This window comes from Diabrotica undecimpunctata, chromosome 5 (genome assembly GCF_040954645.1).
Source record: "Diabrotica undecimpunctata isolate CICGRU chromosome 5, icDiaUnde3, whole genome shotgun sequence".
Taxonomy (NCBI): domain Eukaryota; kingdom Metazoa; phylum Arthropoda; class Insecta; order Coleoptera; family Chrysomelidae; genus Diabrotica; species Diabrotica undecimpunctata.
The window spans coordinates 135,337,951-135,357,256 of NC_092807.1; the positions used below are offsets into that span (position 1 = coordinate 135,337,951).

At 32.1% G+C, this 19,306-nt stretch overlaps 1 protein-coding gene across 3 annotated transcripts in view; it reads right to left on the minus strand.

Annotated features, from left to right (window-relative positions):
- Window positions 1–5,201: 5,201 nt before the first annotated feature.
- Window positions 5,202–19,306, minus strand: part of LOC140441828 (MFS-type transporter SLC18B1-like) — a 52,647-nt gene continuing 38,542 nt past the window's right edge. For 2 of the 3 annotated variants that reach the window (XM_072532766.1, XM_072532768.1), the window contains 3 exons: window positions 16,362–16,530; window positions 13,771–13,980; window positions 5,202–5,375 (listed from right to left, as the gene is read on the minus strand). In XM_072532766.1, the coding sequence (XP_072388867.1) occupies window positions 5,295–5,375; window positions 13,771–13,980; window positions 16,362–16,530 (460 nt within the window). In that variant the 3' untranslated portion in view covers window positions 5,202–5,294. Of the gene's footprint in view, window positions 5,376–13,762; window positions 13,981–16,361; window positions 16,531–19,306 lie in introns of all 3 variants that reach the window. The other variant, XM_072532767.1, reaches the window with a different exon arrangement.

Consider the following 19,306-nt stretch of genomic DNA (forward strand, 5'->3'; position numbering starts at 1 on the left):
CTGTGATAAGGTGCATTGTCCATTATAATTACCGAACCAGAATCTACAAGAGTCAGTATAGACGAAAACCACTTTTTAAACACATCCGGATTCATATCCTCATGATAATCGCCCGTTTTGATTGAGGTAAACACATTTAAACCACCTTGTAAAAAACCTTCTTCTTCTTGCAGTACCGTCTCCTATCGGAGGTTGGCTACCATCACAGCAATCTTTACTTTGTTGGCTGCAGCTCTGAACAACTGTATTGAACTGCACCCATACCACTCCCTTAAATTTCGCAACCAGGAAATCCTCCTACGTCCCACATTTCTCTTTCCCGAGATTTTTCCTTGGATTATGAGTCTAAGCAGAGAGTACTTTTCTCCTCTCATTATGTGGCTCAGATATTCCAGTTTTTTCGTTTACACACATGTAGTTAAGTTGATGAACTAATATGGGTAAGATTGGCGTGATACCTCAAAAAAAAAAAGACTAAAGACAATGTTATAAAAGAAATACAGTTTAATAATAAAATGAAACTAAAAGGTACAATGACAACAAGACTACATCTTTAGATTCGTTTAAACTCAATTCAGTACATACAGCATGCGCCCAAAGCTTACAATAAAAACATTTAAAGCAAAGTTCATTGTCTTATTCTAGATCACTAGGTACATATTACGCAAGTTTTGTCATCTTGTTTTGAATCCGTGTCATCATCTGTATCAACGTAAGTTATTTCGGTCGAGCTCTCGGAATCAGAAAAATCATCATTAAATAATTCTCGATTGGTTTCCTTAATTATCATTTTTTTCTTCTTTACTTTCCCATGTATCTTATTTATTTTCTTTCTTTTTTCTTTTGTAATCATTTATAACGTTTGTCCTGTTCTTTTTTAAATGTTCAACCTATTTTTCTTCAAGCACCTCTTTAACTGGAGTACTAGAAATAATAAGCGATGGAAGTTTTTTTGTAAGACGTCTTTCTATTCGTTCTGCTCTAGGTAATGGGGGAAGCACAGACGCTACTACTTTATTGCTTAGATGTTTTTGGTCTCATTTTTTGAGCATTTTTGGTGGCTCTAAATCTCTTGAGATAACTGTTGAGGTTGGTGGTTGCTCTATATTCATCTCATTGGGATTTTTTTTCTGGTTGTATGTTTGTATTTGCTGTATTTTGCTTTGTATTGATCTCTAGTGCTAATGTATATATGTGCAATATCTCCCTCTGTGGTGTGAGCAGCTTCAAAATCATCATCTGAAAATATCTGAGAATTAAATGGTTCTATTCCCGTGGCTTTAAATCCACTAATAGTATTTGAAACAGTGGACACTTGTAAATCCTTCTCCTCATTCCTTGAGCCCTTGTCAGGGCGTGGTGACACGATCAATATTGGCTTGCTTTCTCCATTGGTTGTGATCCTGTGCTATATTGACGACTTATTGTATGTATTTTCCCTCCAGAGTCTCCATTTGGTCTGTCCATCGTATTGGCCTTGGTCATCTTTGTCTTCGGCCTTCTACTACCAATAGTTCTATGGTCCCAGTTCTTCTAGCTATGTGGCCGAAGTAGTTTAGGTAAACCCAGTTTACTTTTTTTAATAGCCTGTCTTTTATATGAAGCTCATCCAGAATTACCCGATTGGTTCTATGTTTTGTCCAGGACACACGTAGAATTCTAGACTCTCATTTCGAAGGCTTCGATCTTACTCCTATCGATTTTTTTGAGAGTCCAAGTTTCAGCTGCGTTTGTAGCAATGGGAAAAATAAGGGCATTGACCGACCTGAGCTTAGTATTGTTCTGTCTTGAATGCTTGATTTCTGAGGAGCAATCGCCATTGTTGGTTATCAGTAGACTTCGGCAAATAAAAAATGTAAAAAATATGCGCATAAATATGCACGTGTTTACCCGAAAATATGCAAATATTTTACAAAATATGCATACAAATAAATAAAAAAATCGTAAAATAGTAACAATTTTATTTAAAAAAAAAAGTGTACATAACTAAATATTTCCTACTATTCATTAAGATTTACATTTATTTTAAGTAACTACATAATTTTTAAGTATGAATAAACTTATTTAGAATTATGGTAACAATAAATGACCAAGTGGTGTTCAAAATTTTCTAACAAAAACTTATTTATATAAGTTAAGAGTACATATATTTATATATGGAAAAACTTCGTTCAACATCAACTGATGTAACGGGAGCATTTTTCAAACTAACCAAAACATTTGGTTCTAAATTAATTGTTTCCGAAATATTTCCAGCTAGAACACTGACTACTTCAGAAAGAATATGGTAACCTTTATTTTTTTCCATAGTAGCTTCAAATTTTTTTAAAATATCTTTTCCAATATTACCTCTAACGTTCCGACAACATGACGCAAATTCTTTTATTAATGCTGTACTTTCGAACAATGACAGTTTTGGTGATTCTAACTGAGTAATTGTTTTTTGAACAAAACTAAAATTTGATTTTATAAATGAAAGTTCTTGTTGAAGCAAGTTACTCTAAAAAGTTTGTTTAGAATCCAAAAGAGATTGGGAACTTTCATCTGTTAACGTATCAATTATGTTCTTTATTTTAACAAAATGATCTGCATAAAAATTAGCTGCTTCTAACCATGTTCCCCATCGCGTTAAAATAGGTTGTGGTGGAAGAGGAATGTTAGGTAGCATTTCTTTATAAAGTTGAATTCTTATAGGAGATTTAAGAAATACTTTTTTGACACTGGATATCATGGTATTTACAAGAGGAAACTTTTTTCGTATTTCCTCTGCAACTCTGTTTAATCCATGCGCTACACAAGTAACATGTATTAAATCTGGGAAAAATATTTTTAACTTTTGTCCTGCTTTCACCATATAAGGAGCAGCATCCGATAAAATAAGCAGTAATTTATTAGAAGGAATAGTTGTCGGAAGAAAAAAAGTTGCTAATGTTTCTTGTATAAAACGCGAAATTGTTAAAGCATTTGTTTTCTCAAGTTGCTGGCATGAAATAAGATGAGATTTTGGTAAGGTATCTTCTTTAAGAACACCAATCAATAAATGAGCAATATACTTTCCTGAGGAATCAGTGGTTTCGTCTACAGATATGTAAAAATAATTATCTGCAATTTCTTCCTTAATATTAATTAACACCGACGAGTATAGCCCGTTCACATTATTTCTTCTTAGAGACCGATCACTTGGAACATTAAGTTTGCAATATTTTTTTAGAAACGAACTAAAATTTACATTTGCTAATTTTGAAAGCGGTATGTTTGCAGACACTAATGCGCGACACAAGTCTTCATTAAAAGTTTCTTGCTCATCTAATTTTTTTGAAGTAGATTGGAAACATTTAGCCATTGAAGTTTGATGTTTTCCTCCTATTTTTCCTTTTTTTGCAATGTGTGAAGCAGTTCTCACATGTTGGTCTATCTGAAATTTCTTCTCACATGCTATCTATAAATAAAAATAAAAACCTTTATTTTAACCCAACCTTTAAAATATAAAAATATACAAGGTGTTTTTGGTTAATCAAATAACTGGTTTGGAAAAAAAAACACTCGCTAAGTGTTTTAAATGCAGTATTAATCCACAAATTAGTTTTTGTTACTAACCATTAGTACATCATATAACTTATTTTAAAATTCGACAAAAGTTTTTTTTTTTGTTAATTCAATTACAATAAAAATAATTGTGTTTTAGAATAGCTGACTTCATAAAAAAAAGTAAAGGTGAAAAATTTTTCTAAATACACACCATTGTATTGTACCATGGACAATTTTTTCTCACTAAAGGAAGCTATTTTTCATTTAAAAACAACCTACGAGTACTAAATTTCAAGTAAATACGTTTATTGGTTTTAAAGTTATTGTTGTTATTAACTAAAAGAATTTAATTTTTTTTTAATTTTAACACCCTGTATCTCGAAAAGTAAATAAGTTTGACCCCTCATTAACTATATCGTTTTGTTCAATTTTTCGAGAAGTATCTACAGTCAAACGTTGTAAGTGTCATTTGGAAACACCCTGTATGTATGAAATATTAGATATTTAATAGAAAATATTAGATACTTACAATTTGCCACAGACTGAACAGTAGATTTTTCCCATATCCATAGACAGCTCTTTATAAGGTTTAATCCAAGTTGAAGCACTGGTTGTTTTAGGCATTATAAAATCACAATCTTTCTTTTTGTTACGCTCAACGAGTGTTTACGCTTTGAATATCAAAACAAAAATGATTTACAAATCTGAGCATCAAATTAGAAATGTTTAGGTACCTAATTCAATAAACTGGGAGATTTTGGAAAATCCCTAAATTAGGAACAAAACTATTAGCCGTTTACCTGCTGTTAAGATACAATAAATTGTAGATAGATTTGTTGATTAGATCATAAAATGCAAATGAGCGAACCCTTAGCTATTATCCAATAACTGAATGCCTCAGTGACCGAGACTTTCTAAGAATGTTGAGGGCTACTTAAATTGATCTTCTTTGAAATTGTAAATGTTTTGTACCTGTAGAGATTACGTACTTAGATCATTTCTTGATTAAAATGACTACAAAATTTTATACAAGAATTGAAATAAATTGGTATGTTTAAAAATTTTCAAATACAGTATAAAAATCTGAACTTTTATGCAAACTTTTATACAAATATGCCAAAATATGAAATATTTGCATAAAATATGCACAATATGCAAAATATGCAATATGCATATTTGCCGAAGTCTAGTTATCAGGTAGCCCAAGTATATAAATCCGTCTACCACTACGAAAAGTCGGTTTTGGCTCTTATTTCCAGTTCTTAATATTTATATTATATATTTATATATTTATATTATCGACTGCCTGTCTACAATTTAATTTATCTTTATATATGTTTCCGCTTTGCTATATACTATGGAATATTGACTTAACAGAAACCACCATCACCAAGGTGTTTGGTGTTCATCATCTCCGTTATCGTTCTCCAATAGAACAAGTACATAAGGTTATTGAAAAAATAAATAAATGTTTTGAGGAAAGACATTACGACCCTACACTCACTTTTAAGCCAATGTTTACTACATTAAAATTATTACCTAACTATAAAACTATAAAAATATGTACCTAACTTAGATTTATACGTTTGCTGCTTACCAAAGGGTTAGTCATTAAAAATGCGCTATTTTTATGCGCTAATTATTAATTTTTGGGAAAAACTAATAAAAACACCAATTATTTAACATTTATTTTACAGTATAGTCAGCTATAAAATAAGATCATATTTATTTATAACTGCTGGTAATAATTAAAATAAAATATAACATTAAATTTCAGAAGATCCCTTTCCAGTTTTGGAAACTGAGACAGATGTATTCGGTTCCATTAAAGTATGGTAGTAGTCGAACTGAAATATTAAATATAATGAAATAAACTGATATTACTTAATTATATAATAAGTAAGCAATAATTAATAATAAGTATATAATAATAAGTGTTTAACTAACTGATTTTGATCGTTGGAATTAACGCATACGTGAATTGATATGTTTAGACCAAATTTGATCACAATTTTTGTATTTTTCAGTCAAAATACTTTATCAACTAACTTTGCAAAATTCTCGTCTTTGATTTTTTTTGCTAATAATCAATGATTTTTATTTAATGCGTTTTTAAAACTCTGATGCGAGTATGCATCTGTTTACTTTATTTGTTTCAACGTAAAACTGGAATAGTCATGGCATTTGGTAGAAATATAGAAGCATTTTAGTCGAAATTTCCACAAGCGTTTCGGTACGCTTCTGATTGAATAAAAAATTAGAATATTTGTATGTGTATGGTAATTAAACATGAGAAGTTCCTAAGAAGGTGACACATTATCTCTAAAGGGAACGTAACGGGAGGGAAATTTTGAAAAGCATATTCACTAATTTCAATCTGAACAACATCACAGATTCGAACAACGTGGCATGGAACGAAATTGGTTGGATTGCTAACTCAGTGAATTTTTGCATAGTTTTTTAGTGCCGTCCACTACTCAGTGTACTATTTTTCGAATAACGTCCACAAAGCATTTTTATACACCTTGGTTTTTTTATACACCGGAGTCTCATAGCAAGTATCCTTCTTTGAGATTAAAACATCTAGAAAAAATAATGTGCTATTATATCCTTTTCCATGGTCAATGTTATTATGTCTTCTTTATCGTTTATATTATTCAGGAATGTGTCCAACAACTCTGATCCATGAGGCCATATCGAGAACACATCATCTACATATATTATCCCCACCATACTGTAGATATTATATTTGGTTTGGAAATAATATTTGTTTCAAAATCTTCCATAAATATATTCACAAATAATGGAGAAAAGCAGAGCCTGTTGCTAGGCAAAAATTTTGAGTACAGAATTCATTTTTTAGTTGAAGACAGGTACAGTCCATCTAATTTACTTATCGTTGCACGTCATTATCATTGACAGAGATCGAAGTTGACATAGTTGCCAAGTATATGACAAGTGTAAAAAAATCCTGAATCCATTATTATATTATCCTATCTATAACTGTTCAAAATAATGAATCAAAGAAGCTACCATCCCTTTACGACCATTTAAATTCTTACGTGACATTTTTGAAATAAAACACACTAATTTTGTTCTAAAAAGAACAGGTTTTATTATATAGGTAAAAATATAAAACAAGAGGTAATCACTTTAAAATTCAAAATAATAAAGTACAAAAAGTCTCAACACCGCAACTGTCAAATAAGTGTTACCAATTTATGCCAAAATATCACCTTCGTTCAATTACAGTTACAGTGTGTTCCGAACAAATGTTCTTCATAAAAACGCTTTATAATGCATTTATACAAATTAAATGAAACACATTATTGTGTATTTCTTTAAGTTAGCATTAATAGTAATCTTTAAATATTATTTCTACGCGTATATCATAAAATATGTCTAGTGGCTATAATGCCAGTGTACTCGGCAAAGTGATTCTAAAAAAGAACACACCTACCGCCTAAATATTTCGTGTTGGTACCATGTGACCTCACGGGCTATGACGCGGATGACGTGCAACGATAAGTAAATTAGATGAAGTATAGGTCAGTATATAACGTCAATAACTCCATTATAGCTAATAAATTAGTCTTATTCTAGTTGTTAATGTATCATCATTCTCTATTTTCTTTTTATTATTTTTTAAGTCTTACCTAATGGCAAATTTTTTGTAAATAAACTCTTTATCTCAAAACTTACTGAACTATTATTTAAAATTATTTGAATTAATTTCAATATTCGATAATTTATTGTTGTGTATTATTTATCAAACTGTCATTATTATTTGCAAATGGTTGTATAATATTTAATAAAACTTTTGACAGTTTATTACAAGGATAATTCATAGTACTACAAATAGGTCTAAGTGGTATATTTGTTTTACGAACTGTGTAATAAATTTTCTTTGAGATAATCTGTTACATAATCTTTAAATTTGAATAAAATTCTATACATCTGGTTTCCCAAAGGCTTTGTTGAATCCTTTATTAATTTGGTATAACGTCTTATTGTTGTTATGCCTTTAATTTTGTCGTATGCCCTAAAATATTGAATTTTATCCATTATCGCAGTTTCATTTTCCTTAGCTGATGGTAGGGTAAAAGTTCTTATAGCTTTTAATTCCTCTTTGCTTATGTTATCTTTCTTATGTATTTGGAGAACGATTTCTGAAGCGTCAAATAAACTTTTAAAGTAAAATTATTGCCAAAAGAAATAGAATATTGCATTAATATGCCACAAGAAAATAACTTCAGAACAATAGAAAGGAATAAATATCGATGGCGAGATGTTTAGTTATCTACGACTCGAAGATGACTTTGTTCATTTTTCAGATGTCCTAAAAATTGCCAGTGATATATTAAATGAACTCTGCGATGCAGCACGTAAGGTAGGCCTAAATGCTAATTAACAAAAGACAAAAATGATGACGAAATGATGGTGCCCAACTGGATGGCAACAGCGCAAGATAGATCTGAATGAAAGTTTCTAGAGGCAACCTATGTTTAGTCGTGGATAACTATGTGCTGATATTGAGGTTATATCTGTACTTTAAGGCCCATTCTCAAAAATCCTAACGGTAAATGTCTATTTCAAAAATTTCTTTCTGTACGAAAACAAAATCTGTTCATGAAGTAATATTTTAAGCGTCATGTAGATATCCCTCTCAAACCCAGGTCAAAAATGCTTTCATCTTTTACTCGAGCTGATTATACAACCGGGGCACTCCTAGAGTGACAGGTTTGGGGTTACACAATAAAATCATAAACTCAAGTTGGCGGTCTTCTCTTTAGTGGGTTTGTGGGTAATTAGAATAACAGACCAGAGTAATAATATTTATTAATAAATTTACAACGTAACAGAGGTAAATACAGGTAACAAATACTCCAAAAAACAAATTTTTAAATAAAACAAATTTAACAAAATAATGTATAGCAAGATATCTTATAGCAATATATATATCGTATAGCAATGTATCTGCGGCTTAGTCTGGAATATGCTGGTATCTGATCGGCCTATGGTGGAGCAGTACGGCAAGAGATAAGGGCTTGCGGCTCGGTGATACTCCTCCATAGATCCCTACCGGAAGGGCGTGTGCCGCCTAAATACCGGGTATATATATATATATATATATATATATATATATATATATATATATATATATATATATATATATATATATATATATATATATATATATATATATATATATATATATATATATATATATATGTATAGCAAGATATTTTGAGGTCACGGTATTGCTCAAGTCATTTTTTTAAATGTCGTATATTTTCTTTTGTTTTTGTCACTTTTTTACGGACAAATTGGCTGAATTAATTTTAACGTAGATTACAGGTTACAAAAAATGGAAACATAAAAAAAAATTATAAAATGAAATTATATAAACATAGAATTATGTGTATAAGTAAGTTATGTGTATGTGTGTAAAGGTTTTTTAGAAGGCGCTTTAAATAAAAACTGTAATAAAAATCTTGCAATTCTGGTAGCACATTTTCCCGCAGTTCTATATCTTTATCGATCTTTTCGAATAAAATACATTTTGCTGTCTATACTGCAAAGTAACAGTATTCTCTATTCGATACAAATAGCTGTCCTTGCACTTGATAGTAATAGGAATCAGTTCTTTTTAAATTCAATTGATCGCCAATTAGCAGGAAAAATTGAATTTTTTTTATTCAATAGCTTCTTTAATCAACTATACCTGAGTCACCTATTAAACCATCAGGACTAGCTGCAAGAAAGGGATATTCATCATGTTTGAAAAGTAACATTTCTAACATTTTTTTTGCTAAGGGTCTATCTACTAGAAACCACATTCAAAAGCAAAAGAAAAGAAATAAAAAGAAATGAGAACATAAATAGAAAACACAAAGAAATAATAAAAATTTATAAACTAAGGGAAGAAACAACAAGAATAAGATACTCAGAAGGACTAAAGAAAGAGATGGATAATGAACATGAAATAACAGAAACAATAGAAGAAGAATGGGGAAAATTTAAAAATGCGATGATAAAAACAGCTAAATCAATATGTGGAACCACAAGAAATAACAACAGAGGGAAACGAACATCTTGGTGGAACGATGAAGTGAAAAGAGAAATAAAAGAAAAGAAGAAATTATGGAAAGAATACATCCAAGACAAAACACAACAAAAATATGAAAATTATAAGAGACAAAGAACAAAAGTTAAAGAGATAGTTAAGAAAGAGAAAAAGAAAAGTTGGGAAAAATTCGGGGAAAAAATGGAAGAAAACAACACAGAAAACGTAAAATTATTTTACAGAACACTGAAAAACCTAAGAAGCAACAAAGAAACGAAACTGAAACAAATAATGAACAAGAAAGGAACAATAATAAACGACGATAAGACAATAATGGAAAGATGGAGGGAACATTTTCAGCTGATACTGAATGGAAATCAAGCGAATACAATGGAGAAGGAAAGCCACAACAGGAGAGTATCCATGAGAAACACGGAAAATCCAGAAACTATAGAAAAAGAAGAACTGGAAGAAGCAATAAGAAAGATAAAGATTGGAAAAGCAGCAGGAAGCGATGAAGTAGCACCAGAAATGATGAAATATATAGGAGTAAAACCAAAAGAAAAATTGTTATACATATATAACCTAATATGGAAGAGAAAAGTAATACCCAGAGAATGGACAAATGCAGTAATTATACCTATATACAAGAAAGGAAACACAAGAGACTGTAGGAACTATAGAGGTATATCACTACTATGTGTAGCAGCAAAAGTATGCGAAACCATAATAGAAAGGAAAATTAGAAAAGAAATAGAACATAAATTAGAGGATGTACAAAGTGGATTCAGGAAAGGACACAACACACAAGACCATATATTCACCATGCAACAAGTAATAGAAAAAGCCTGTTAAATATACAGTCAGAACCATTCGAAACAACCCAAGGAGTTAGACAAGGGGGAAGCCTCAGCCCAGTACTATTCATAAATGTAATAGATGAGATAGTGAAAGAATGTAAGAAAACATTCAAGAAATACTGCATCGGTTGGAACAGAATGCAAATGATAAATGCTGAGATGTGTATATTTGCAGACGACATAGTATTAATAGCGGAAACTGCAGAAAAACTGAAATACAACTTAGAGAAATGGAACCTAGAAGCAAGCAAATACAACTTAAACGTAAACAAAGAGAAGACTCAAATAATGAAAATATCAAGGAAACAAGGAACGGAAGATCAAATAGAAGTAATGATAGACCAACAAAAAATAATACAGACAAATTCATACAAATACTTAGGAACAGTAATCAACAACAAAGGAGACATCGAGGATGATCTTAACAACAGAATGGAAAACACAGGAAAACTATTCCAAGCACTAAATAGAGGATTCCTTAATATCAAAGAAATATCAACAAAGACCAAGATGACAATATACAAAACAATATATAGACCTACAGTGACATATGGAGCAGAAAATTGGATATTAAACAAAAGACATCAGAGCAGAATTCAGGCAGCAGAGATGAAATACCTCAGAAGAACGATAGGAGTAAAAAGAACTGATAGAATCAGAAATAAAGAAATAAGAGAAAGACTCAAAATCAAACCAATACTCGAGTCAATCAAAGAGAAAAAATTGGCATGGTTCGGACATCTAACCCGGATGGACAATAATAGACAAGTTAAAAGAGTGTGGGACGCCAACTCAATAGGGAAGAACAGAAGAGGAAGACCCATTAAAGAATGGAATAGTGACATCTCGCAGATACTGCAGAGTAAGGGTAAGACTTGGCAGGAAGCAACACAGATGGCATCCAATAGGAAGGAATGGAGAAAGTTTGTTAAGAGCTAGGACACCTCAGAAGACTGTCAAATATTGAAATGTAATGAATTGTATTTTAAACGGCCCAACACCGAAAGGTACAAATGGGTCTACTGATTAAGTAAGTAAGTTTGCTAAGGGTTCATTCGCAATTCCATATTCTGTAAATTTATTTCCACAAAACGTAGGAGTCAATATTGCCTTCACAGTTCTAGTTCTGTCTGTTTTTTCTCGTAATTTATATATTTTACCAAAATTTCTGTACGTTAATTGTTGTTGACGTTCTATATACCAAGCAGCACTATTATTTTGAGCCGTTGTATTATTAAAAATCTATTCTGTCTGAGATATTTTTTTGTAGATTTTTGAAAAATTCCTGTTTTTTTGCTTCGAAGTCTTCATCAGAGAAGAAGAAGAAGACCGAGAACAAGGTTCCTTGATAACATCGATGAAGACATGAGAAATATGGGAATACGTGCTTGGCGGAGAAAGGCGATCGATAGGGACGATTGGAGAGAAATTCTTGAGAAGGCCAGGACCCACGTAGGGTTGTAAAGCCAGAATGATGATGATGAAATCTTTATCCGACAACCAAACTCTTCTGCATTTGCGCCATAGTCTTTATCAGGTTTATTATTAGTTGTTTGTTTTTTAATATAATTTTTCTGTCTTTTTGTTTCTTGTACCCATTTTTTACATTTTTTTTTACAATTGCACTTTTGCTATATTTTGTAATATATTATTTAAATAATTTCCCCATAAATTATATGATACTGCTGCCGCCAAACATCTTAACTGGTAGCCACATCTCTTAGTGTGATTTACACGTTTACCTCTAACAAATTTTGTAATAAAGAAATGAAGCTTCCGCGTTATTATTGATGGCGCTTTTTATTAAAATTGTTGCATGATATTTAAGCCTATTGCTGAATGATGTAATATCGGACAACAAACCACACTCTTGCATTTCAGGAATATAATTAATTTCCTAGCCCAAATTTTGTTTTTTACAAAATTAAATAATTTTTGTGATCGCTCAACACATGATATCTTGTTTTAAACCAAGTATTTTTATATTGCCACTGGAATTGTTTTCGCGGTGATATTCGACAACACAGTCATTTGCCGTTCGTAAGCGTTGTAAATTACTTTTTAGTACAGATCTTAATTGCAAAGGAATAGGTTTTCCCGCAGAACTGTATTTTTTTGAGGATTGTTCTCTTAGTCGATTGACAAAATTGCGTAACAAATTGTTTTTGCACTAGAGTTTCTCAATAAAAAATTTATTACCTTACGACTTGGCTTTACATCAGCAATAAAATATTTTAAGTGCATTTGTATGCTCTGTTTAAAGCCTTCTAATATCATTTTTTGACACGCACACAACAATACTTTTTTTTACACCTCAGTACAATAGCTTATCAGTCTCTTTTCCTATAATACAAGTCACTCCCGAATTGGCCGAGAATACAGGCTTAAAGAATACAGATTAACTTCACTCCACTTCGTGCTAGACTTTCTTTTTCTTTTACAGCAGCTAACATTCATTCCATGATTGTATTATAAAAATTGTCCATGAGCTTCTCTTCAATTTACTGCAAAATATTTCACTGAGCTCATGTAAAGAAGAAAAGAGAAGAATTCGAATTGAAATACAAATAAATGTACTGGCTGATTGGACGAAAACAGTTATAAAAATTTAGAAGGAAAATGCCACAAATCAATAGAAACTATTTCTATTCAAACGAAAAATTAAATTATATAATAGGTACTTACCACTGGTCTACATACAATTGTCATCAACCTTTTCTTGAGGCGCATAAACGGCTTCGTGAACTACCCATTGTAAAAACTATGAACACTTTGTCAATGAGAGTGTAAGGTATATACCTGGTAGCTAGATATCGACAACAAGGACAGTCTGTGCTAACCGAGGGAAATAACTATTAGCAAAGCTTCGAGCTTTTCTTAAAAAAGTTTAAACAAAATAGCTGCTTTGTGTTACATTTTATGTTAAAAGTAAAAACAGATTCGGAAAGTAGGAAAAATTCTATAGTGACGTAACTTTTTAAATTTTTTTTAACGTTAATTTAAAAAAAAATATTGTTTAAACAATTTATTAATTTATAAAGAGTTAGTGCACTAGAATTTTTTAAGACCTATCATATAAAAAAATATTTATCTCAATATCTGCCGTATTTTCATTTGAAACTGCATTAATAGCATTATTACATTGAATACTGGCCTCTTCTAACTCATTTATAGATGCATTGAGCACTTGAATCCAGAAGAAGATTTATTAAATCAAATTAAAGCAAACTGAAAGCTCAAGCCGCTTAATTGACACATACTTGCTTTTTGTTTAAAACCAACAAAAATTAATTTTTTATTCACTTACTGACTTACATCACAGTTACTTGAGTTTTGAGTATAATACTGTTTCTTATAAGATGACTGAAAACCTCCATCTATGGTTGACAACAGAAGTGGTGTATGTTCATTGGACATAGATATATTAGAACTTCTCCACGATGCGCTTATTCCACTATCCGACGGACTTTCTGCTTCCTTACATACTGTCGAATTTAAAATGAAAAATATGGTGGTGAATATTGCCTAAAAGTAAATTGAAAATTATTTTAGATCGAAATTACATACTTAAAATTTTATACGAAAGTAGCTGAATAAGCAACTAAAATTTTTAATAATTTCAAAAATTCATTTGTCGTTTATAAAAAAATGTTATTCACCTGCTTTACTCATTAAACATCGTGACAGATAATTCAGAACCCGTTTTAAACATAATTTTTATTTTGTTAGTTAGGAGAGAACTTTCCTTTCATCGAAAACATTATTTCTAAGCATGGTACTCCACCTGAGACTTGACTTACTCCTATTTCTATTTACAATAAGCTAAGACAGTAAGGTTCGTCTAAAGAAACGTTTTTATTTGCTCTTGAGAGGGTTCTGCCTATCTTAGTCTACCTATTTTTATAAAGGACATTAGGTACACCGTGTTTCCATCTGCCATTTCTTGATATTTCTTGTAGACTTCAAAGTTAAATCGATAGAATCGGCGACATTTCTTGTGAATTGTGAATTTATACACATGACACATTGATCTGTATTTATTGAGACAGTAACAATACCTTTATCACTAGAGAGAACTAAAAGATTAGGATGGGTTTTTAAAAACGATACCGTTTCCCTGTAAGTAAATCTTATATATATCAGTAAGTGCTTGACGAGGAAGATGAGTGAAATTCAACAAAATGTTGGAGGATAACCTAAGATCAAGAAAGTCAGAGTTGTCTGAAAACGACAAAATATTCTCAATATCAGCTAGTGTCGCACCCAGAATTTGTCTGAGGAAGGTTTGAAATTTTTCTATGCTACCTCCATTTTGAGTCCCTAAAATTTGGGTTTTAGTTTAATTTAAAGTACTAAAGATAGCTGTGCCAAAAATTCAGGTATCTATTATCCTGCCTACCAACTAAAACCACCCTCCCTTATTTGTGCGCAGTTGACTGTCGCATGTACCGTCGACATTTTTGGAACACTCCCTTCTCTTATCTAGATCTTATCTATTGTTCTGAAGTTATTTTCTTGTGGCATTTTAAAGTAATTACTATTTTAATGGGAATAAGCCACAATTGAAGGTTAAAATAAATTTAATGACGTTTGACATTAATCCAACTTGTAAACACAATACATTTTGGAGACGGCTATCACCGTACTCCCGTTCTCCTTTGCGAATCCTCCCGGTCCAAGGCATGCTCCTCCTCCAAACCTCTCGATTCCATCGCTCTACTAATTCCTTCATTCCATGAGCGTCGAGGTCTACCTCTTTTTCTTCTTCCAGGGGGCTTCCATTTGTGAAGTTTTTGGAGAAAACGTTCGTCAGGCAAAACCTTAAGAATGCCTGACCTCTTCTTTCTATTCTGTCAATAACCGTTTCTGTAGTATTCATGTTATTTCTTATAGATTCGTTGGTCTTTCTTTCCTGCCTTGATGTTCCAGAACTTCTTCTCAAATAATCCATTTCAACTGCCAACAATCTTCTCTTCAGGTCTGCATTAATTGTCCATACTTCAGAGCCATAACAAAGAACTGATTCAACCATGGTTTGCCCTATTCTTTTTTTTTGTTCCTTTTGAAAATGCTGTGATCCCACCATAAGGAGTTCAGACATCCTACAATTTTTCTTTTCCAAGCTGTTCTTGCACCTGAGTACAACTAAACATTTAAATTTTTCCACTTGTTTGATTTCCACGTCCTCCTGTATCTATCTATATAATATATTGTATATATATATATATATATATATATATATATATATATATATATATACAATATGTATTATATATATGTAATATATAATATATTGTGGTAGCGGGTAGATATCCTTGTACGATCCCGGTATAAGATAGATCTACTTCAGGTATGCAACCCTGTCCACGCGATGCATGGCTATCCACCAACCCGTGACGGCCAAAGTCATGTCCCCACTCCAAGATCCCTACAAAAACAAATAAATCCTCTCACATATCCATTCCCAAGGAGTAAACCTCACACGAAAGAAAAATCATTGGGGAAGGCAACGGGAAACCACCCCAATTAACTTTCCCTAGTATAACCACAATGGATCACGAGTTCATTCTAAGGAGTAAAGTAAATGAATTTGAATGTAGCATTCTCAGTGACGTCATTCTCGCCATTGGATTCTCGACGCTGATTGGTGTAACCAGACAACCTGTCTATTTACTAACCTTGGGTATAACGGAATCATTAACATTATTAGGCAAGGCAATAAAGCAATAAACCTAACAAATTTTTGCAGCAGGATAGATCCCAATGAAACTTTTTGAATTCGATTCGGTGTACAAACTACACTATTTTGTATAATTACCTTTCGTAGTAATTAAGAGAAAAAAAATTAAAACCATATACAGATCAAAGACAATTTTTAAATTCAATTGTTGTTCGTTTTTACTTACTAATGAAAATATAACAGTGGCCATTACAGTTGACGCCATTGGAAATCCGTAGCGACCCATCAAAAAACCACCAAGAGCTGGTCCGAGAACTTCTCCCAAAGAATACATACATGACCAAACACCAGCTACAACGCTGTAAGTTACCAGAGAGTCTGAATAGCCTGCCTTTCTAAAAAATAAAATCTAAATTTAATGAATGTTTATTGCGCTTGAAAATACGAATAATTTGATTACTACTAGTAATTTGAAAGTTAAAGTTTCTTAGATTAAGTTTATTGTAGCACATTATTGTAACACAAATAATAATTTTTTTATTAACTTCTAGAAAGATCTGCAATCTGCCTATTAGGCAATAAACGTTTTTTCTGACAATGAAGCTGATGACATGTTGAGTATCATTTCAATAATCTCTTTTAAAGATATCTACAATCTTTTAAATCTTGTAGTTCGGTGTTGTTTGTTGTGCATATTTACGACTTCATGGCAGAGCTCTAACAGATTTGCTTTTAGATCATTATAGTCCGAACCATAATGTAATCCTCTTAATACAAATCTAAATGATTTTTCACTTTTCGGTCTAAACGACAGGTATTCCATTTTTCCACTGTCTAACTCTTTTATAAATCCACAAGGAAACAAAGTTCCTGTATTTGGCTGTATACCATATATTAAAAATTTTGAATAAAATCCTTTATAAAAAGGTATATAAAAAACCCAGTTGGGCTATGTTGCATTGACAAAACGTTTTCGGAATAAATATTCCATCATCAGTGTCAAGTTAATACATGGATGTAGCCACTAAATATGTGGGTAAAAACCCTTTAAAAATAATTAAATAAGATTAGATCTACATTATGTCTAATTTACATTTAAGATGTTAAAGTTACCGTTGGATAGGTAACAGGGCGACATATGACTCTGAGTCATATGTCGCCCTGTTACCTATCCAACGGTAACTTTAACATCTTAAACGTAAATTAGACATAATGTAGATCTAATCTTATTTAATTATTTTTAAAGGGTTTTTACCCACATATTTAGTGGCTACATCCATGTATTAACTTGACACTGATGATGGAATATTTATTCCGAAAACGTTTTGTCAATGCAACATAGCCCAACTGGGTTTTTTATATACCTTTTTATAAAGGATTTTATTCAAAATCTTTTTTAAATGTGCTAAAATGTATGACTTTGTCAGTTTGAACTTTTGCTGTTTCAGGTCCAGCGGTTTTTATTGTATATTTATCATCTATAATTTCTTTGAGTAGCTTGTGTATAGGTTCTATAACTCCAACTTTATATAATCATCGGCCCTGGAGTCGCCACGGCATCTGCCGTGTTGAGTTCTGATTCGGTTCAGCATAGTCCATGTGCTGCGTGGTAAGTCAAAACCTTGTGATTTTTGTGTGATGCAGGGTAAGCTACTATTTTGTTGTTCCATCCATTCTCGAGTCTAAGTGGTCGTTAAGTTGAACTTATTTTTCATAGCAGTCTGTGCTGTGTTTATTGGCGGCCGTCTGGAGCATAGACAATTGCCGTTAACAACATCTATAGGTATCTTGATGGATTGGCAGGATCGCGTTACTAAGTATCTTTCTGTACTCACTCGTGAGGGAATGTATGCGTCGTAGTTTGGGTGGTGGAATGTTACTGGTGGATTTGATAACGCCAGCAATCATTTTCATTGAACTGTTCAATTGGGCATCTATTTTGTGTATATGTGGGCTGTTAAGGAACAAGATACAAGGAACTACAGAGATTGATAGGAAAGAAAATAAAAGAGGCCAAATCCACCTGGCTTGCTAATCAATGCAATGAAATAGAGGCATATGCTAAACAGTATGATAGCTTTAACATGCATAAGAAAATAAAGGAAATGACAAATACACTGAGAAAAAAGAAAGATGCCCTTCTGAAAGACGCAAATGGAAAAATCATTATAGAAATTAAAGAGAAATTAAAAAAATGGAAGACATACATAACAGATCTGTTTGAGGATAATCGACAAAAACCGGAAGAAATCGACAGCGAAACGGGGCCAGAGATCATAATAGAAGAAATCGAACAAGCAATACGAAACGCAAAAAACGAAAAAACTGTAGGTCCAGACGAAATACCTGCGGAACTACTGAAATGTCTAGACGATGAAACTCTACCTGTACTTCTGGACCTATTTAATGAAGTATATAAAACTGGAAAAATCCCACAGGAATGGTTGGTGTCCACCTTTGTAGCAATACCAAAAACAGTATATGCCAAAGATTGTTCAGACTATAGGACAATATCACTAATAAGCCATACCCTCAAAATATTTCTAAAGGTGATTCATGGAAGATTATATAGAAAACTAGAAGATGATATGGATGATACTCAGTTTAGGTTCCGCAACGGACTGGGAACGAGAGAGGCATTGTTTGCTTTAATGTTCTCTCTCAAAGATGCTTAGATATGAACCTAGATATTTATTCCTGTTTCATCGACTTCGAGAAGGCATTCGACAGGGTCCGACATGAAAAACTAATAGAAGTACTGAGAAACAAAGATATAGACAGACTAGACTTACGAATCATTATCAATCTGTATTGTAATCAAAAGGCCAATATAAAGATAGAAGAACAAAAGTCCGAAAATATAGATATAAAGAGAGGAGTAAGACAGGGCTGTGTTCTGTCACCATTACTGTTTAACGTGTACAGTGAAGCCATATTCCAGAAAGCGATAGCGGATCTGGGTGATGGAATCTCTGTAAACGGAAGAATAGTAAATAACATAAGATTCGCTGATGACACCGTTATAATGGCAGACACCCTGGAATCGCCACAAGAATTGGTAAATAGAATTAACGATTATTGCATTAGATACGGACTAAAAATAAATAAGAGAAAAACTAAATTTATGATTGTCTCAAAAACGCAACATGGAAATGAAAGATTAATGATAGA